The 21,400-nt window shown below is 47.1% G+C and overlaps 1 protein-coding gene across 4 annotated transcripts in view; it reads left to right on the forward strand.

Moving 5' to 3' along the window:
• ABCA3 (ATP binding cassette subfamily A member 3) overlaps positions 1–21,400 on the forward strand; it is a 51,305-nt gene that overhangs the window by 2,147 nt on the left and 27,758 nt on the right. The window contains exons 2-11 of one of the 4 annotated variants that reach the window (XM_045820730.1): positions 5,933–6,120; positions 7,335–7,569; positions 8,458–8,537; positions 8,721–8,985; positions 9,886–10,013; positions 10,740–10,905; positions 14,044–14,303; positions 16,656–16,772; positions 17,074–17,194; positions 20,029–20,202. In XM_045820730.1, the coding sequence (XP_045676686.1) occupies positions 8,484–8,537; positions 8,721–8,985; positions 9,886–10,013; positions 10,740–10,905; positions 14,044–14,303; positions 16,656–16,772; positions 17,074–17,194; positions 20,029–20,202 (1,285 nt within the window). In that variant the 5' untranslated portion in view covers positions 5,933–6,120; positions 7,335–7,569; positions 8,458–8,483. The remainder of the gene's footprint in view (positions 1–5,932; positions 6,121–7,334; positions 7,570–8,457; positions 8,538–8,720; positions 8,986–9,885; positions 10,014–10,739; positions 10,906–14,043; positions 14,304–16,655; positions 16,773–17,073; positions 17,195–20,028; positions 20,203–21,400) is intronic. The other 3 variants (XM_045820731.1, XM_045820732.1, XM_045820729.1) reach the window with 3 other exon arrangements.

Genomic DNA, 21,400 nt, shown 5'->3' on the forward strand with positions numbered 1-21,400 from the left:
TAGGATTTCAGAAGGTGAAGACAGATATGGTGGGTGATATTCCAAACCAGCAAACCCACAGAAGGCCCAGATACCCATGGAAAAGTATAAGGTGTGTCAGTCCCATCCTGGGGGACTCAGGGGCAGTGTATGAATGATACAGAGTTATTGGCACATTTGAAGAGATTTGGAGTCAACAGGCAGGTAGGAACCTTTGCAGCAGCTGAGTAATGAGTCTGTTGCCTCGCTCCTTACAGAAGACCTATGGTTACCTCTCCCTGGAGCTTCTCAGTTGCCCCATTACCTCATTTTCTACACCTAGAGAGGCAGATAGATGGTCTAGCAGGACTGGGAATGGCACCGAGGGCACAGCAGGTTTTAGAAAAGCAGGCAGAGACACAGATTTCATAGAACTCTCTTTGAATCACCTTTTTTGGGCCACATCTTTGGCAAAAATATACCCTACCAACTCCCACCACGAGCTTTAGTGTAAAGTCAGAGCCATGTAATCCTGAGGAGATGGACACTGCTGGCCCTGAACAGAGCTGGTGGTGGTGCTGAGTGTGAGACCAGCAAACTAGGTCTCCACCAGAGCCTCTCAGTGCAAATGGCCACAGCCTCAAACCCAGCCTGGGCGGCCCGGAGTGGGTGCTCTAGGACAATGACTGAGCCTCGTGGATTTCTTCCCACCTCAACCACGCCAGGACCACTTGTGTAAATAAGTTGCCTAAAAACTTTGTTCTTGTACCTTCTTACATAAAAGAATTTGAGGGAGGCCCCATATATTATATTTGTTTATAAATTATAGACATATACTACTGTCCTGAATGTTAGGGACATAGAAATACAGGATGGGACAAAAAAAAAGTTTATGGTTGTTCATATGGAAAATAATACAACAATTAATGAATAATAATAATACAAGAATAAACTCTGTGTTTCGCATACACACTTATAAACCCACTTTTGCCCCATCCTGTCTACACAAATAGAGAGCTTTAAAAGGGATGAGAGGAAAAGTGAACATGATTAAATTTTGTCAATGTACTAATGGTACAAAATTTATCATACCAACATAAGTTGTCTTTAAAACAAAGCCACGTGATCGAGTGAGATTGTGTTCTTTATCTTAATTAGTGTATCCTTTGTTTCTGACTGTATCTTTTTTATGCTGCTGAGGTCCTCACTAAGTTTCTTGAGCATCCTCATAACCAGTGTTCTAAACTGCATCTGATAGATTGCTTATCCCCATTTTGTTTAGCTTTTTCTGGAGTTTTGATCTGTTCTTTCATTTGGGCCATGTTCTTTTGTCTCCTCATTTTGGCAGCCTCCCTGTGTTTGTTTCTATGTATTAGGTAGAGCTGCTGTGACTCCAAGTCTTGGTAGTGTGGCCTAATGTAGTGGGTGTCCTGTGGGGTCGAGTGGCACAGCCTCCCCAATCACCCAAGGTGGGTACTTGAGGTGTACCCTTTGCATGGGCTGAGTACACCTTCCTCTTGTAGTTGATCCTTGGTAGCTGTTGGCAGATCAATGGGAGGGATTTACCAGGCTAGTCAGTTGCAACGACTGGCTGTGACCACTGACCACCAACTTCCACCTTCTGTGGAGGATGAGCTGTGCAGGGGCAGGGTGGAGGTGCTCCAACGTGGTCTGTAGCTGTCCATTGAGTGTGCTGGCTCTGGGGTTTCCCAGGTGGTACAGGCCAACATCAGCTCCTACCTGTGTTTTACCTGGGGGCACCCTGCCTGAGTTACAAAGCAATGTGAGATGGCTGCTACTTGTGCTGGGTTTGGAGATTCCCAGGCGAAGCCAAGCTATGATTCTAATCTGGCTGCTGCAGTGTGGGGCCTGGAGCTCACTGAAGCCAGGTGTTCCTTGTTTGATAGGATTTAGGAAGTTATGAAGCATGATCCAAGACCAACCATTCATACGAAAAAGCAGCTTGTGTGGGCCTGTAAGTTGGGTGGGGCAGAGTCTCTGGGGATCTCCAAGGTGGGTCAAACAGTGTTGGCCAGTTTGATGGAGTCTCAGATATGGCACCAGCCTACCAGCTCTGTGGGGAGAAGGTTTAGCAAAGAGACAATGGCCTTTGCTCACCCTGATGCCAAACACTTCTGGTCCTCCCCATATGCCTCTGGTGCCTTTCAAGCTGCTACCCTGGTGCTGGAGCTCAGAGGGAGTGAGTCTTAGCAGGTGAGTCTGTGTGTGGGTTCTTTAAGAGAAACTGCTTGGGTCTCCAGAAATTTCTTCCACTGACTCAATCCCTGTTGGTTTTGCAGCCAGAAGTTGTGGTGACTTAACTTCCTGACACAGGAACCCCGGGCTGGAGGGCCTGGGGTGGGTCTGGGATACCTCACTCCTGAGATATCCCTCCCAAATTTTTATCCACCGCAAGTGGGTGTGGAACCAGCCTGTTCAGCATTTGCACCCCTCCTACCAGCTTGATGAATCTGTTTTCTTTAGTTTCATAGTTTTCAGACTTCTATTCAACTCAATTTCTGATGGTTCTAAGTGATGGTTGTTCTATATTTTAGTTGTAATTTTAATGTGGTTGTGAGAAGAGGTGAGCCATGTCTGCCTATGCCGCCATCTTGACCAGAAGTCCTCTTTGAGTTCTTAATCACAAGATAACCAATGAACCTCTGTGTCACAAAAGATCTTCACAATTATTCCTGAGTCACTACAAAATATTGTATTACTTTGGCTATTTGCATTTCTTGATTTTGTTTTGTTTTTGACTACAACCATAAGATCTTAAAACATGTAATTCCCAACATGTCTGAGAGACTTAAAGTAAACTGGTGCCCCATGTCACGGAACTTGTCCTCCTCCATCAGGATGCCGTGGCTGCTGCCACACAGGCCAACAAGGGTGCCTGGGTCTCCCCATGTATTAAATATTAGTAAAGTCAATTTTTCCTCATTTTTAAAGAAAAATATTTATAGTAAAGTTTCTCACCATTCCATTACTCCAGCAGATCATGTTGCTCACCCCACTTGGAGTCCAGTAGTGGGGTTCCCTGGCAGGGACCATACTCTATAAATGTGCCTGCTAGTTTCAGTCTGTACTTACAGTGTTTATTGGTATTTGGACATTTCATCTACAGAATCCATTGAATTAGATATTTTCACATATTTACTGTGCACTCCACCCCCAGAAAAGGATCATGTACTGGGTAAAAGATTAAGCGAAACAAAACACCCTCAAGCAGCATTGCTGCACATTCGGACACCCTCTACCTCCACGCCCCAGCCCAGCTCCCTTCTTGGCACAGCATCCAAGCCCTTGCTGGCTTCCCTTTCTCGTTCATTCCCTGCTGCTCCTTCCCCACTACTCCAAACTACTTGCTGTTCCCCACGCACCCTCTCACTTCTCTACAATCTTGTAATGCCCTTCCACCCCAACTAACAAGAAACTTGAGACCAGTCCATCATGTAACCTCCTCCTGGGAGCCTTCCTAGAGTTCTCTTATAAGTACACACACCCCAAATGTGGTCTTCTCCAGAATCTCATGATGCTTTTATTTGGCTTCAGTTTTAGCAATTACAGTACATGCAGCATTCACAGACTGTGAACTCCTTGGATTAAGAACACCGGGATTTTTATTTCCAAATCCTTAGTACCTGGTACATTTGCCCATTACACAGTGAGCACTTACCAAATGTTTTTTGGATAAATAAATGCTCTTTTGTCCTGAAAAGCCACAGATTCTACCAGCAAAAATTAAGTATTGGTCATGCCTTCTTCAGAGTGTACACGTGTAGACCCTTAATACTGCTGACTGTTGTCAACTCCCTATATTGAAAAGGAAGTGCTTTCCTAGCTGAGATAGGTCCTCACCCACCTCGGTCCTCAGGAAAGGTGCTGAGTCCTGGCCAGGACCATGGACAACCACCATGGTTGTCTGTTCTCTGCCTGATATTGGGAAGTACGAATGTGGCCTTATTGAGACCCCTTCCTTCTCCCCCTGCCTCCCCGCATGCCTGTGCAGACCAAGGCTCTCATGGAAGGAGATGTACTGAGCCTGGGACACGACAGGAACACAGGACATAACAGGGTGTGTGCCTTGACCACTTCTGCTCACTGGTCTTGAGGCCCGCTCAACAGTGACCTCTCTAGAAGAATTAACACCATTCCGTTCTGTATATGCAGAAATAAAACTTTTTTTTTGGCACAGGCATATAAAAATCAGAGGACATATTTAAGCCCGCAATTTAAAGAACCCACAAATTTAAAAGTGGGCGAGTCTGGACTGCTCAGCATACACTAAAGAGTGCTGCTGAGCAGGGGGCCCTGAACACCTGGGCGCCTGCAAACTGGCATGGCCCCTAGCTCTTAAACTGATGAAAGCTGCTGGAAAGACCATGCTTATTTTTTTTAACTTTATCTTTTTAAAAAAAGATTTTATTTATTGACTTTTAGAGAGAGAGGAAGGGAAGGAGAAAGAGATGGAGGGAAACATCAATGTGTGAGAGATGCATGGATCAGTTGCCACTTGCGCACCCCCAACCGGGGACCCAGCCTGAAACCCAGGCATGTGCCCTGACTGGGGATCGAACCTGTGACCTTTCAGTCCACAGGCTGCTGCTCAATCCACTGAACCACACCAGCCAGGGCAAAATTTTATCTTTATTATATATTTTTTCCATTACCATTTAGTCCCCTTACAACCCTCCTCCCCTCAGCAGTCCCCTCACTGTTGTCCATGTCCATGAGTCATTTTCCTTTTTGCTCAATCCGTCTACCTGCTAACCTCCTTACCGCCCCCCACCCCCGCCCCAGCTAACTGTCATCTGTCCTCCATCTATGAGTCTGTCTCTGGGAAAAAAACATTTTCAGAGGAATTCTATGTGCCATCAAGAGACTTCTCAGAAATTAGCAGCCCACAGTATGCACTCACTCTGGACCAATTCAGTTACTCACCTAAAAAGCAAATAGTGAAATACTCAACAATTTGTGTAATGTTTAATATTTTAACAGTAAGCAAACAAGCCTTTTAGCAGGGACGGGGGTGGGGGCGGGGAGAAGCCTTCCCTGCCCTTCCTGGCTCCTCTGTCCCTAGAAAAGTGAAGTGAGCCTCTGCAGGGGAAAGTCCTCACACTTGCTCTTCTGGGACGGAGGTGGCAGCTTTGCAAGTGGCCAAGTGTTTGCCTTAGAGTAGAACCTGCCTGGGCTAGTTCTGGATCAAGGTCATATCCACTTCTGGGGACTCTTGGTGCCACCAGAGTTAAGTGTTTTAAGGAACTCGAGCTTCCTTTTCTCGTGTACATTGCTTTTGTAACCAGAAAGCCTTCCCGATTTTGTAATTCCAGGAATCTCCTTTAAATTCTTTGCTACTCAAAAAGAACAGACGCAAGTATAGTGTTCGGCGAGACTTTGGATAATGTCCCCCATGTACAAAGCAACAAACTGGGTGTTACTGGAAGACAAAAATAAATAAAATACTTACTAAAGTGGTAGGATCAAGGGACATATTTTCTTTTGATTTCTAATGTTAGGTTCTGGGAGCAACATATACAAATTTTATAAAGATGTTTACTGCTTTTAGGATACAGAAGGATGTAGCAATGCAGTGGTTAAAAACACAGCCTGAGGGGTTTAGATCCCGGCTCTTTGGCTTTCTTGCTTTGTGTTCTTGCGCCAGACTTTTCCTCTTGGTTTCTTTGTCTATAAAAGGGTGTTGATATCAGAAGCCAGAGCTCGATTAGGAGGCTGTGCAAGTATAAAAGTATATATAATATAAAAGCTTCTTTTAATGCAGCAGGAGAGAACAAACAGCCACCCTGGCAGTCTGGTCCCCGTTTTCCTAAATCCATATTTCTTTGTTATAGGGTCTGTTTTGTTCTAAGTAACATACTTGCAATCTATTTTGCTCTTTGGTTTTCTGACTTGGTGAGGGGTGCTTCATGATTACTTTGCAAATTATGCCTTAGCACACTCCATTTGCCTCAAGGTGCCAAAGAGTCATGCCAGCGAGCAGTGAGCCCCTCCTGATGTCCCAAGAGGCGGCGGTGCTCCTGATCTCCAAGGTCACCCTGCCAGCCCCACCCCAGCGCCCTCCGCGCAGGGCTGCCTCCTTTCGGCCAGTCCTCCAGTAGCACCGGAGGGAGACTGCAGCCAGGAGCCTCTCCCAGGACTCAGGTCAGTTCCCAGACACTGCTGTGCAGCCTCCTCGGAAGGTGGAGGGTCTGTCTTTCTGCTCCACCACCACTCTCCCGCCCCCCAGGCCTAGAGAGAGGATTAAGCATGGTGATACTCCTTCCTTGGACAGATTTTTCTGTAAAAGGAAGTCGTAAACTTCTCTGAGCAGAAGACTTCTGAGAACTGTGATCTTTTTTACATTCCTCTCTTGAGATAGAGGAACAAAGTTCATCTTGGCCAGGCCGGATGACCAGGAAACAGCTGGCTCCTACTGGAGGCCCCGTCTTCCCCTCTTAGCCTAACTCACTCACAGCAACCTTCCAGAAACCACAGACCTCCATGGGTATCATTTAAGTCACTGCTCTCTTGTTACCTGTCTACAGCTGATTTTTAAGACAGTTTTCCACCTTGCTAATTTTAAAAGAATTGGGATAATTTATTATGTTGCCACTTAATAGCACTTTATACTATATTTTAGCTTTAATTTCTTCATGTCATTAACTGAAAGCCATATTTTAAATTAACTAATAACATTTTGCAATTGTGTTGTCTACAAATATTTATTGACTACTTTTTATAGCATAAATTTTGAGTAACTATTATTATACTGATATGAAACACAACTTTTTAAAAAGACTTTTTAAAAGTTTTTATTTATTTTTGGGAGGGAACGGGAGGGAGAAAGAGAGAGAGAGAAACATCTACGTGCAAGAGAAACATCGCTTGGGTGCCTTTCACATGCCCCCAACTGGGACCTGGCCTGCAACCCAGCATGTGCCCTGACTGGGAATTGAACCAGTGACCTTTCAGGTCACAGGCTGGCACTTAATCCATTGAGCCACACCAGCCAGGGCTGCACACAACTTTTCAAAAAAAAATTAAAAATAAAAAAATAAAAATGCAAGAGCTTAGTTTTAGAACGAGGCTTTAATGGAAATTATTTTCAACTGACTGAAGCCAAGTGAAACTAGCCATTTTAAAAAAGAAATAAGCTCTCACTGTGCATGCACTGGGTGTCAAGGCAGGTCGTTTGGGCAGCAGTGTCAGCTTGCGTTCACTGATGGGTGACTGACTAGCTGTTTGTCTGAGTCTTCTGGGTGATCTTTACCCACTTAATAGATGGCATTAGGTTAGTATCAGCCTGAACATGGAGCCAATGCATTGAACTCAGAACCCTGCCCCTGTGAGTCACGGAGGTTTCTCCTCACTTAAAGGACTGCAAGCTGTGAAGGGTCCCTTTTGCTCCACCTGCATTCTTGGTGCTCGGACAGAGACTAGGACCTCTCTGGGGCCTCCCCTCCTCTGCCACCCTTGCTGCCCACCTTACATCTGAGCAGCCTGGTCCTTGCTTCAGCCTCCATGCCTGCAGCTTCTGGAACGTGGTGCCTCCATGTTCTGGGCATTTTGGGGTCTTCCTGAGCTAATTCAGACCACCTCCTTCTCTAGCAGGTAAGCATCTAATGAACTCCAAGCTGTCTCTTCTTCTCACACCTGAAATCTAGGGAAATGGGTTTCCCTAAATTGTGAGAGGCCTTTCTAAACCTCCACTCTGGTTTCTGCTGCCTCTTGCATGTAATAATCTCTCAGCAGACTTCCCCAGTGTATGTGCCAGATTTAAATACGACATTCATAGAAACACAGGGTAGATTTTCTTTGGAGGAAAATGACCACTCATGGGGAGGCTCAATACCAATGCTCAGAGTTAAAGCAGAAAAAAGTGCTCCTCAGGGTTCACGGCAGGAAAGCATGCTCCACCATCCCACCCGTGTGTGTGCCTACCTGCGTCCTGCTCCTGGGTCAGCAAGGCCAGCAAGGGCCCCCATCCCAGAAGCTCCCCCTTCCCCCATAGCCCTCTCAAAGCTTAGAAATCAACCCCCACCCCCAAAGCCAGGATAAGTTGAGTTTCCTTTTACTGGTTCCATGTTGGTCGAGAGTAGAGCCAGTCGGGGAGAGGAATTCCGTCAACCTGAATATTTGGCTAAGAAACAGGACATTCAAATGAACTGAAGGAACATGTGAATAGTGTTTATCAAACGATAAATAGCACTCTAGCAGTCAAGTTGCGTATAAAAGCCTATTGTTGATCTTAAGTTTCAGGAAGAAATAAGGTCAGTTTCCTAAAAGAGTGCATTTTTTTTTAAACATAAGGAGTTGAACTGTTATCTCTCTCTTGTGTGTGCTAGTTTGAGTTAAGGTAGTACAAAAGAAGGCCAAGAGAAACATGGAGGGGAGGGGAGTATCCTAAGACTCAATCTTCACCCCTGCCCCTGTGCTGTCTTAAACACAAATCATGTTTTCACAACACACCCTAACTTCTTGTTTTCCGTCTGTAACTAGCGTTGAGGGCCCCTCCCAGTGAAAAGATGGCAGTGCTCAGGCAGCTGGCACTCCTGCTCTGGAAGAACTACACTTTGCAGGTATGTCCCACTCCTGGGGGCACGGCAGGAAGAAGCGTGTACCCACTGTGTGGGCGCCTTGGGAGGCGGGGGCTCAGGGCGTGAGTGAAGCTTGAAGGAGAGGGTGTCTCCAGGGGACAGGGCTCTACAAGCCCACTCCGGTGCCTCTCGATCCGTCAGCACATGATTTCATTCCTCTTGCAGAAGCGGAAGGTCCTGGTGACGGTCTTGGAACTCCTTCTGCCCTTGCTGTTTTCTGGGATCCTGATTTGGCTTCGCTTGAAGATCCAGTCGGAGAACGTGCCCAAGGCCACCATATACCCCAGCCAATCAATCCAGGAGCTGCCCCTGTTCTTCAGCTTCCCTCCTCCAGGAGACACCTGGGAGCTCGCCTACATCCCATCCCAGAGCGACGCTGTGAAGACCATCACAGAGACGGCCAAGAGGGCACTGATGATCAACATAAGAGGTGAGGCGTCCCGTGAGATCCTTCTCCCTGGGGGGCTCAAGGCCATTCTCCAGACCTAGCATCTCGTCTCGTTGGCTGTGTCACCAGCGTGAATGCCCCAACTCTGTCATGTCTTATTATAAAATGGGGATGAGAGTTGTGAGGGCCAAATGAAGTGACATGTGACAGCTTGAGCGGCTCATACTCAGAGAAAGCTCTTTAATCACATACAAGGGTAAGATGCGGTGTGAGAGCGCGGTGCCAAGAACCTTTCCAGGGTGTGGTTTGGGAGGACAGCTCTGAAAATGAGCCATTAGAAAGCCTGCTGAGGGACACTCCTGATAAACACGTTCTGGTCGCCCTCCTAGCTCTCTGCTTTCAGGATAAAAAGTATTACTCCTTTTTTTCTCCTCTAGATTTTGGCATAGACCTCCTGTGGCTCATCTGATTTAGTGTAGCAGACACTTATGGGAAGATCCTGGGTCCCTCACTGAGTGATCACACTGAAGCCCTTTGTTTGAAATGGGGTCTGGATGACAGAGAAACATTTAATAGGCTATATGTTAGTGTCTACTAAAATTTTTAAGCACACCGCTATGGCTAGGAGAGACGCTAACCCTGGCAGTGGAACCCAGCGCAGGGTGGCCGCCACATGGAGCAGGTTATGGACCTGGCGTTGCTGCCGGCCCTTCCTCCAGTCTCACCAGAAAACCAGGGCCGGCTGTGATTGCGAGGTTCTGCTTGTCTTCACAGCAGCCTGCCTCTCCACCAAAAATAAAAACCTCTTCGAGTCTTAGGAAAGGTTTACACAGCCCTAGAGAAACCTGTAAGTTTTAAGCCTTTTATCTGCAAATAAACGAACTGTCCAGATTTTTCAAGTGGGCAGGCCACCGGGCAACTCAACTGCATTGCTTCTCACAGTCCGTGGCTTCCCCTCGGAGGAGGACTTTGAGGACTACATCAGGTACGACAACCGCTCCTCCAACGTGCTGGCTGCCGTGGTGTTCGAGCACTCCTTCAACCACAGCAAGGACCCGCTGCCCCTGGCGGTGAGGACTCAGCCCCACAAAGCCAGGTCCTTCCCCACTTTCCCACCTCCCAGCTAATTCAGCCCACAAGAGCACTCTGCCCGCCTGGGAGTAAACATCTGACTTTCCCTTGGGGTCCAGTATTGCCATCTCGGTCCCCACTGACGGAGTCCTGGGGACGTTTTAGCCCATCAGGCCAGAGCAATTTAGAAACCTTGCCTGCTTGAAGGAAGCAGCCTATAAGCCATCACTGTAGGCCTCTTTATGTCCTCTCATTTCATAAAAGGTGTTACTGGTCTCCAGGCCGCTTTGGGTAGAGTCAAATAGGATAGACCAGAAAGCAGCAGATACTTGAGACTGAAATATGATGTGGCATTAGCATTTCAGTTATATATTTTAAACAAACCAAAAAAAATTATTTTTGCTTGCCCAATGGCATTAAGACTGGGAAGCCATCAAATATCTCTCTAGCATTATTTTGAGAGCCCTCCACTCGTGTGGAGTTTATGTGGGTAGACGGCAAGAGAGGAGTGGCAAAGAACACCCAACGTGCTCCTGTGGGGCTCCCGGGGCAGGGCCGCTGGCTCTGACATTCAGAGACCACGTGGACGCTGGCGGGCGGGAGTGGGCTGGGAGGGTGGTGGGTTCACAGGATAACAGAGTTCCCTTACTTCTCTCATTTGGTCCAGCTGTTTGCTCCTCTGTCTGGATCCCTCAAAGCAACTGGTTTTCTCTTTGTTTCCACAGGTGAAATACCACTTACGGTTCAGTTACACACGAAGAAATTACATGTGGACCCAGACAGGCTCCATTTTCTTGAAAGAGACAGAGGGATGGCACACCAGCTCCCTTTTTCCACTGTTCCCAAACCCAGGACCGAGGGAACCCACATCCCCTGATGGCGGAGAACCTGGTGAGAAGCACCTTTCAGGTTGTGTCACCCACCCAAGGTGCTGACTAGTGATAACCACCTGAGGAAAGCCACTTTGCATTTCTCTGCAGAAATACTTTTTAATAATATTTGATCTTCTTTGTAGGAGAAAGAAAACATCCAGTTAAACTGTCTTCTGTAAGGCTAAAATAATCTTTGCAAATGGCAAAGGCTCTCTTCCTATTTCTCAGAGGACACATACTCTTTTTTTTAAATATATTATTTATTTATTTTTAGAGAAGGAGAAAGAGAGGGAGAGAAACATCACCATGAGGTTGCCTATCATGCACCCCCTCCTGGGTATCTGGCCTGCTACCCAGGCATGTGCTGTGACTGGGAATCGAACCAGTGACCCTTTCATTCTCAGGCTGGCACTCAGTCCACTGCACCACACCAGCCAGGGTCATACTTTTGAATGAAACACATATTTCAGTTTTTAGAGAGCTTCAGTTTTCATTGAATATTTTGGGCTTGAATTTACATTTTTCTTCTCTTCCTTGCTGCCTCTCTATGCAGTTTTATATGCTTTTAAAACTCTGTGGTTGTGTAATTGATCTGTGCTTTAACTGAATTGGTGGGACGGTGGTAGAAGTTGGATCTTGGGTAGCTGTATCCTGTCAGTGCGTGTGTTTGTCTGTTCTGTGTGACTTTAGCAGGCATTCGGCATGTTTGTCGCCTCTGAAACATGGTCACAGCTTGAAACAAGCTAGATAGCCAAGAAGTCACAGGACTAGACATCACCTTCAGGCTGAGACCCAAGTGCAGGTTCCATAACATCCAGAGTGTTGGAGAGAACACAGGATTCCACAGGTGTGTAGGAGGCAAAGCTTGTTAGAGGTTTTGATGGAAAGACCCAGGAATGTCCTTAAATGGAGAACCAGGCAGGCAGGAGGGCGGAAGAAGGCAGCGTGTGTGCAGCCAGTGTTTATGGGCCAGCTAGTGTCAGGGCCTGTCCCCAGGCTAATGTTCCAGGGCAAGATTTCAAATCCAAAAAAGGGGCTAAGATGAGCAAGGTAGGTGAGGTGCACGAGGCCCCAGAGTGAGATTCTGGACAGGTTGCCAACCTTGGAGACAAGGAGAAACACATCAACAGCAGGAGAAAATGGTTGTTGAGACCCAGGGCCTGGGCTAGAGCCCCTACTTGTGTGGACGGTTTCCTCAAGCTTGGAAACCAACAACAAAAAGTCCTAGATAAAAGGACTGACACTGACAGATTTCAAGGACATAATATGGATATTAAAAGCAAATAGAAGGCTGGAGAAAACATTTTCAGCAAATGACAATGGGTGAATATCTTTTGTTATAGAAAGGACTCAGAACGCAGTTAGAAAAACATGAAGGCCCCAAGCAGTGTGGAAAGGATGGGAACCCGGCACAGCCGGCCCTGGGTAACCTTAGTCCAGTGTTCTCCCCCCACCCAGCCCCACAGGTCTTAGAGCCACTGATTCCCTGATAAGAATTTAACCCTGGAATAGTAAAGGAAGGAGAAAATCCACGTGCACAAATGTGCATGTGGCTTTACTTACAATCACGAAAGTTTCAGCAACGGGAAAGGACTGATTACAGGGTGATGGCTTCATTCCGCAGAGTGTTTTTGAGCATCCACACAGGTCATGATGATGAAGACATTGTCACGGGAACACGCGAGGCCTTGAGAGAGCATGGTGTGTGAGCAGGCAGGCACATGTTTTGTGGGGTGATGTTGTGAAAAGATACTGGCTTTGCCTGGCTGGCGTAGCTCAGTGGATTGAGTGCGGGCTGTGAACCAAAGTGTCGCAGGTTCGATTCCCATTCAGGGTACATGCCTGGGTTGCAGGCCTTAGCCCCAGCAACCTCACATTGATGTTTCTCTCTCTCTCTCTCTCTTTCTCCCTCCCTTCCCTCTCTAAAAATAAATAAATAAAATCTTTAAAAAAAAGATACTGGCTTTGAAGCCAAAGAGGCCAGGGTCACACCTCAGCTTTGCCCCACCCCCTGTTGTGTGGCTCAGCTGCCTGGGCCTCAGCGGTTCCATCTGTTCAGTGGGGATACTGTTAGCTCCTCTGCAGGTGTGTTGTAAAGATGAGAACCAAACCCCCACCCAGCACAACAATGGGTGGCCTTAATTGAGCACCTACAATTATCACAACCATAAAAAGACTTAGAAACCTAAGGGAGAAAGTGGAAACACACAGGTGTGATAACCCCATGTAGGGGTACGGTTGGCATACTGCTTCTTCTCTAGAGGCTTCCTGTCTAGAGGCAGGTCCGTGTTAGAGAGCATCGGACGTTCTCTATGTCAGTGTTTCATAAGTGAGGGTGCCCACACCGCCCAGACCTGCACCCGTGCCCCCTCTGTTTCCTGGGCTCAGGCCTCAGGAGATCAGGCTACCTTGTTCTCCCCTGAAGCCACACTGACTCCTTCCTCGGGTTCAGTCCCTCCCCAGTCTAGCTCTGGACTGGAACACCGTATCCCCAGTTTATCACTCCTCCCAGGCCCTTCTCATTTTCAAAAATTTAGTACAAACCACTCTGGGGAGTCAAAAAGGGCCAACACGGAGAAACCACAAGGCATGAAAAGCTCTTACAGCCGTGGTGTCTGCCTCCCTTTGAGATGGTAACTCAATGGCAGAGCTCTCTGGTTGGCGGAGTTACAGCCCTCCAACGATGTCCACATCCGAGTCCCCAGACCTGTGACTATGTCAAGACACATGGCAAAGCGGAATTAGGGTGGCTGATGGAATTAAAGTTGCTAATCAGCCAGCCTTAAGACAGCCAGACTATTGTCAATCATGCCAGTGGACCCACTAGGCATTGTAATTACTAGGTCCTTAGAAATGGCACGGAAGGCAAAAGAGAGGGTCAGAGAAAGGTATGATGGTAGCAGCAAGGTCAAAGAGATGCTGCCCAGCTGGCTAGGAAGTAGGAGGTAGGGGTCATGAGCCAGGGAACTCTGGAGGTCCCTACAAACTAGAAGAGTGAAGGAGACCTTAGGGCATTAGGTGATATCACTCCCTTCATCAGGGAGACCCTAGTATAGCTCAGGGCACATGGCTCTCTGAGACAGGAGCACCCCGTGCTGCAGCTTTTCCAACACACATTGACCTCATATGCTAGAATATCCTGTGCTTTTACACTCAGGCTACATCCGAGAAGGCTTCCTGGCTGTGCAGCACGCCGTGGACAGAGCCATCATGCAGTACCACAGCAACGCCTCCACACACCAGCTGTTCGAGAAGCTCACCGTGATCGCGAAGAGGTTCCCGTACCCGCCCTTCATTTCGGACCCTTTTCTGGTCGCCATTCAGTACCAGCTCCCTCTGCTGCTCATGCTGAGTTTCACTTACACCTCACTCACAATCATCAGGGCTGTCGTGCAGGAAAAGGAAAAGAAACTGAAGGTAGCCCTATTTGCATTTGGCTTTAAAACATTTCGCAAGTTGATTCGAGGCAGTGCTCCCCCCTTCAGGGCGGTTGAGTCTCGGGCCCTGTTGTCAGGCAGGGGCAGCTCCTGGGTGCTGGAGCCACAGAGCAGTTTGGATTGAGGCAGCGGCCCATGGTGGCTCTAGCCTACTTTAGGGTTTCTTTGAAACCAGGCCTGGTATATCCAAATTTTTAAAACCATAAGAAAGTACCATGTTTTGTATGCAGTATACCAAGAACTGAACGTAGCTCTGGAGATGCCTCGTCCAACATGGGACCCACAGACCCTCAGGTTTCCGACATTTGCAGTGTGTCTGGTCTGAACTAAGTCATGCTGAGAGTGTAAAACACACACCGGATTTTTTTAAGCCTCAGTATGAAGAATGTAAACTATCTCATTAGCACTTTCTATATTGATTATATGTTGAAAAGACAATATTTTGGACACATTGGCTTAAGTCAAAAATACATGGTTGAACTTAATTTTACTTTTTTCTTTTCACTTTTTCCTTGTGGCCACTATAAAATTCTAAATTATACCTGTGGCTTGCAGTTTCTGCTGGACAGAACTACTCTAGTGATTAACAGTGAGCCAAAATGTTTACATACGTGGCTGAGCAGAAGGCTCATTCATTCTACATCTAATCAAGGATGCCTGCAGTCTGGACGGTCGGCACAGTGTGATGGGCAGTCCAGAAGTGTGTGAAGTGTATTATGGACGTAATTGAGTGTATCTGAAGGAATAGTGTGTCACCTGTAAATCCATACCAATGACACTGCTAGAATTATCCAGAATTGATTTAAAGTTCCTTTGCAGGCTATATCTGTAGTGCCAGTGAGCTGACATTTAGAGTGTTCTCAGAGGCACCAGATCCGTGATTGTTGGGGCAGAGAGAACCGATGAGGTGGGTGCTGTCCGCTTGGGCACCTGAAATAGCCTTGATAAAATGGTGCAATGTGTAGTTTAAATAGTGTGAAATGGTTCAGAAAATAATGTTCATACCTGTGCATACCTACAGATACGTAGATAAAACCAGTGCAGCAGAATGTTAAGTGATTATTGAATCTAACTGGTGGGTACGTGAGTGACCGTTGTACTAATCTTCCCATTTTTCTGAAGGCATGAAATTGTGCTCAAAAAGAATCTGGGAGATCAGCCTGGCACGGTGCCTGGCTTAAAGGAGACAGTCAGTGCTGGCCCCTTCCTCCAGACCAGCACCATCCAGTGGAACATTCTACGATGATAGATGGACATGTTCTGTGTCTGTTGTCCACTGTTGTCACCACTGGGCCCTTGTGCCTAGCACAGCTAAGGGGCTGAATTTTTAGCTTTATTAATTTCAATTGAAATAGCCTCACGTGGCCACTGGCCACTGTATTGAGCAGCACAGCCTCATGTGTCCTGGTCCGTTTGATGAGCTGAATAGCAGGATTTCCTCACCACACCTCCTAAAGCCTGCCTAGGATCCTTGAGAAAGGCCTATTCCCAGCATCAGTGTGCTTCTGTCCTTCCTATAGGGGCCTCTACCCCACATTCAGTAGTCTGGAACCCTCATTTCAGAATAACAGGATGGGAGGCTGTGCCTCTTGCTTCTGAAGTGTTCCCTCAGCCACTGTTGATCCCAGAACAGCCCCAGGGCCACACTTTGCAGCAAGGATGTTAGTGTGGTTGGTACTAGACAGTGGAGGGGCCAGGCTCTGCTCTTCTGACTCAGCACCCCAGCACCAGCTGCCCCACCACACAGCTTCTTGGAGGGGCATCCAGGGGCGCCCAGAGAAGACTGGAAAGGACAGGCCGGGAGTTTGGGGTTGCTGCAAGGAATGAAGGGCTGCCAAGGCAGTTCATTAGCTTAGTCAGCACAGTGCATGCCCACCTCAGGCCCTAACTGAGGCATGGGGTCCTGAGGCAGTGTGGAGGGTGGTGAGGTGTGTAATGGCTGAGTAGAGAGCAAGGGAGCTCAGCTGGGTGAGGGAGAAGATGTCCAGGCCTGGCTGGGAAGCAAAAAGGGTGTCCCAGGTGGGTACCACTTCAGAAGGCAAAATTCCTCATGCCCCAAGGTCACAGGCTGACATGACCATGGAACCCATGTCTTCTGCCTATGACCAGTGTGTGTCACTCTTTCTGTCCCTGGCCTCTGGCCCAGGTGTCCCACATCCTCTTTTGGCTCACGTATGACCCTGCATCTCTGCCTCACACTCACACACACAGAGGCTCTAGGGAAAGCCAGTGTGAGGAAGGCACCAGGGCCTGGTGTGGCAGGCAGCGGGAACAGGGGTGTCAGCGGAAGGTGCATCAGGGTATGTGGGAGTGCTTGCCGCTCTTCCCCCAGGAGTACATGCGCATGATGGGACTCAGCAGCTGGCTGCACTGGACCGCATGGTTCCTGCTCTTCTTCCTCTTCCTCCTCGTCACTGTCTCCTTCATGACTCTGCTCTTCTGTGTCAAGGTAAATGTGTCTTCGGCGGGGCGGGGGCGGGGGGGGGGGTCCCATGTCCTGAGCATGGCATCCAAGTTGACAGGAGAGCCAGAGGTAGCCGTAGTACCACGACAGAGCCCTGAGGTTCCACGCTTGCAGATTTCACGGGAGTCCGCCCAGCTCAACAGAGAGGAGTAGTGCTTTCTCTGTCATGCACTCAGCGTAGCCCTTTGCCAAGCCCCTCCTGTTTCATTTATGGCCGGGACATTTACTGTCTCCACCTTCCCTGCCGTGCCTGTGTGTGCTGACACCTGGGGCGGCACACATGCAGGTGAAGAAGGACGTGGCAGTCCTCACGCACAGCGACCCCTCCCTGGTGCTGGTCTTCCTCATCTGCTTCGCTGTCTCCTCCATCTCCTTCAGCTTCATGGTCAGCACCTTCTTCAGCAAAGGTGAGTCTTCCTGCCCCCTGGGAACAGGACTGAGGGGTGATGAAACCTCGGAAAATGGGCAGTTTCATTTGGGATGAATGGAAATAACCCAAGACTGAAGGATTTTTTTGTATTCTGCTCCTTCCTTTGGATTCAGTTTTTTGGTTGTTGAAATACATCCCTGAATAATTATTTTTTTAATTTATTTTTAATCATAATTGGCATACAGTAAGTATATTAGTTTCAGGTGTACAACATAAAGATTCAACACTTATGTACCTTACAGAGTGATCACCACCACAAGTCTAGCAATGACCTGCCACCGTACATAGTTATGATGATGTCATTGGCTCTGTTTCCACGTCTACATCACAGCCTCATGACTGACTTTATAATGGGAAGTGTGTGCTTCTTATCCCTTCCCTTTGCTACCTCCCCCCACACCCCTCCCCCAGGGGCAACCGTTAGTTTGTTCTCTGTATCTCTGAGTTTGTTTCTGTCTTATTTTGTTTGTTTGTTTTATTTCGTTTTTTAGATTTCACATATAAATGAGATTATATGGTATTTGTCTTTCTGTCCAACTTGTTTCACATAACACAATAAATACTCTCTAGGCCCATCCATGTTGTCACAAATGGCAAGATTTTATTCCTTTTTGTGGCTGAGTAATATTCTATTGTGTATATGTACCACTTTTTTCTTTTAGAAGATTTTATTTCTTTATTTTTAGAAAGAAGGGAAGGGAGGAAGAAACGGAGGGAAAGAAGCATCAATGTGTGGTTGCCTCTCACACACCCCTGACTGGGGACCTGGCCCACAACCCAGGCATGTGCCCTGACTGGAAATAGAACCAGTGACTTTTCAGTTTGTAGGCCAGTACTCAATCTACTGAGCCACACCAGCTAGGGCTTATATACCACATCTTTATCCATTTGTCTATTGATGGACACTTAGGGTGCTTCCATATCTTTGCTGTTATAAATAATGCTGCAGTGAACATATAACTTTTCAAATAATTGTTTTTGTTTTCTTCAGATATATACCTAGGAGTGGAATTGCTGGGTCATATGGTAGTTTTATTTTTAACTTTTTGAGGATTCTCCATACTGTTTTCCATGGTGGCTGTACATTTACACTCTCACCAGCAGTGCACAGGGTTCCCTTTTCTACACATTCTGCCAATGCATTTTTGTTGTCTTTGTTGATACCCGTTCTGACAGGCTCGAGGTGGTACCTCACTGTGGTTTTGATTTGCATTTCCCCAATGATCAGTGAGGTTGAGCATCTTTTCTCATGCCTGTTGGCCATGTCTATGTCGTTTTTGAAGAAATGTCTAATGAGGTCCTCTGTTGTATAATAAGATGTGTGAACATTTAGGTCTGCATAACTCAGCAAGCAATATTTTCCAAATGACCAGTGCATCGTGTTATAAATCATGCAAGGAGGTTAATCTATTCAAAGTACAAGTTAGGCCAATGGATTTAGTGTAACAGTATGAAAAGTGCATTGGTTAGTTTCATTCCACGTGGCGCCTAACCTTTAAGAAACTACCGCTCGTGGACTGGTGTAGTGTCGAAAAGGAGTGTCCACAAATATCTGAAAAGCGGCTAAACACCCCTCCCTTTTCCAGCTACTTGCCTGTGTGAGGCTGATTTCTTTACTCACTTCACCCAAAGCAACGTAACACAGCAGACTGCATGCAGAAGCAGATGTGACAACCCAGCTGTAGCCTGAGTCGGACATGCAGAGGCATGCAAAAATGTAGCACAATGTTTGTCTCACGAAATTATGGGAAAAAGTTGTTTTTCATAAAAACATTTATGTTCATTTATAATGGGTTTATTATATTTATTCTTAAATATCTTTACATTTTCTTAGTGCTAATTTCCAATACAGTCGACATTGTTATATACACATGTAACCCACGTAAAGAAAAGCTCTTTGACAACCTTAGTAATTTCTAAGGGAGTAAAAGAGTGTCAAGGTCAAAGAGTTTGAGAGCTGCCAGCAGGGACCAAAGCCACACTGTTTTCCCCACACTGCCACAACCCAGTCCTGACACCTCTCAGGCCTTTCCCATGTGTCACCTTCTCATCAAAGCTTTCCTTGGCCCCCTGGTCAGTCAGAGCCCCTGGTCGGAAGAATATCTTGTCCCCATTCTTTGCCTTGTTGCTTATTCGTTGACTCTCTGCGTCCCCACAGGATTATAAACTTGGGCGGGGTGGGGCTTTGTCTGCAACAGGCCTGGCACAGAGTAGGCACTCCACGAATACCTGTGGGGTGAATGAGTGAACAAGAAGGGGAAGATCAGGCCCTGGCTGGGTGGCTAAGTTGGTTAGAGCATCATCCTGATATCTTGAGGTTATGGGTTTGATCCCCAGTCAGGGCACATACAAGAATCAACCAATGAAATGTATAAATAAGTAGAACAACAAATCAATCTCTCTCTTTCTCTTTCTCTCTCTCTCTCTCTCTCCCATCCCCACCCCTGCTCCTCTAAAATCAATACATTTTTAAAAAAGAAGAAAGGGAAGTCCATGCAAGAAGCAAGGCTGGGGTGGGGGGTTCAATATTAGTCATGTCAGGTGAGCAATGTCAAGGCAACTGGAAGTGAGGTCCTAGGACAGGAGAGGGCTGGAAAAACCAATGTGTGGTCCCCGCCTTGGGCGGGGTCTCATTCCCTGGGCACAGGCACCCTGCCAGGAGAAAAGGCTGCAACCAAGCCTGGAGTTCCCCAGCACCAGGGCCTCTGTCTCAGGGAGGGGGTCTGGCAGCTCACAGGCTTCCTTCTGACACATTCGTGCAAATTCTCTTGCGTGATTTTGTCACATTTACCTTCCTCTCTCCATCTGTAGCCAACATGGCAGCAGCCGTCGGGGGCTGCCTGTACTTCTTTACATACATCCCCTACTTCTTTGTGGCTCCTCGATACAACTGGATGACGCTTAGCCAGAAGCTGTTCTCCTGTATCCTGTCCAACGTCGCCATGGCAATGGGAGCCCAGCTCATCGGAAAATTTGAAGCAAAAGGTGAGTATTTTCATTTTCACAAACTGCCCTTGCTGATTCAGTTTCACCCAGAGAGAGTCTAAGCAGAGGCACCTGCAGCTCCAGTAAGAGACGCATCAGGACATCTGGGTGAGTGATGCATTTGGAAGACAGGTCGTCAGTACCCACCACTGGCTGGCATCATGCTGGCTTTGAGTTCCCTCGAGACCCTGCCTGCAACCAGCTGCTACTGCAGGAAAACCCTGGCTGTGAGCCCCTGCACCCGCCAGCATGGGATTGCACTCTCTGAGTCTCTTCCTGCCTCAGGAGGCTTTCAGAACAATTACACCCAAGGTCTCATGGCCCATTATTTTTAAAATAATTTTTTATTTTTAATATCAGTTGATGTACAATATTATTAGTTTCAGGTGTACAACCCGGTGATTAGACATTTATGTAACTTATGAAGTAATCACCAGGATAAATCTAGTACCCATCTGACACCATCCATAGTTATTACAGTATTATTGCCTATGCTGTATTTTATATGTATTTTATATCCCTGTGACTGTTGTGAATCTACCAATGTGTGCTTCTTAATTGCTTCACCTTTTTCACCCAAGCCCCGCTCCCATCTGGCAACCGTCAAAAAGGTCTCTGTGTCTATGAGCCTGTTTCTGTTCTGCTTGCTCCTTTATCTTGTGTTTTAGATTCCACACTTAAGTGAAATCATACGGGCATTTGTCTTTCTCTCTCCGTCAAAGCCCATGGGTTCTGATCTACCCTTAGCCCTCTGTAAAGTATTATGATTATCATCTCCTCCCTCCCTGGTCCCCTGAAACCTACAATGATTGACAATTGACAATGAGGATGAGGAGACCCAAGAAAAAAACAAAAGACAGATCAGAACATTGTTTTCTTGATTTTTGTGAAATGTCCCGATTTTTTAAATATCACAGGGATCAAATAAAACACTTTTTTTTTTTTGCTAACTTTGGCCATGTGGGCTCCCACTTTGCAAACCTGCAGTAGCCACTCGGATTTCAACTGATGGACTCAGGCCTGCTCCTCTAAAGCGATAAGAGAGCACCTAGTGCAACCCCTAACCCCTCCCATGCTGGGCAGTCTCCAGAGATGAAGAGCTCGCCTCTTAGGAGAAGGCCCGTTCATTTCTGGGTCACTCAAACCCCTTGCCCAGAAGGGCCTGGGAAAGGTGGATGGGCTCAGACTGGCCCACCTC

This window comes from Phyllostomus hastatus, unplaced genomic scaffold, assembly GCF_019186645.2.
Source record: "Phyllostomus hastatus isolate PE091 unplaced genomic scaffold, TTU_PhHast_1.1 phas_scaffold_442, whole genome shotgun sequence".
NCBI classification, from domain to species: Eukaryota; Metazoa; Chordata; class Mammalia; order Chiroptera; family Phyllostomidae; genus Phyllostomus; species Phyllostomus hastatus.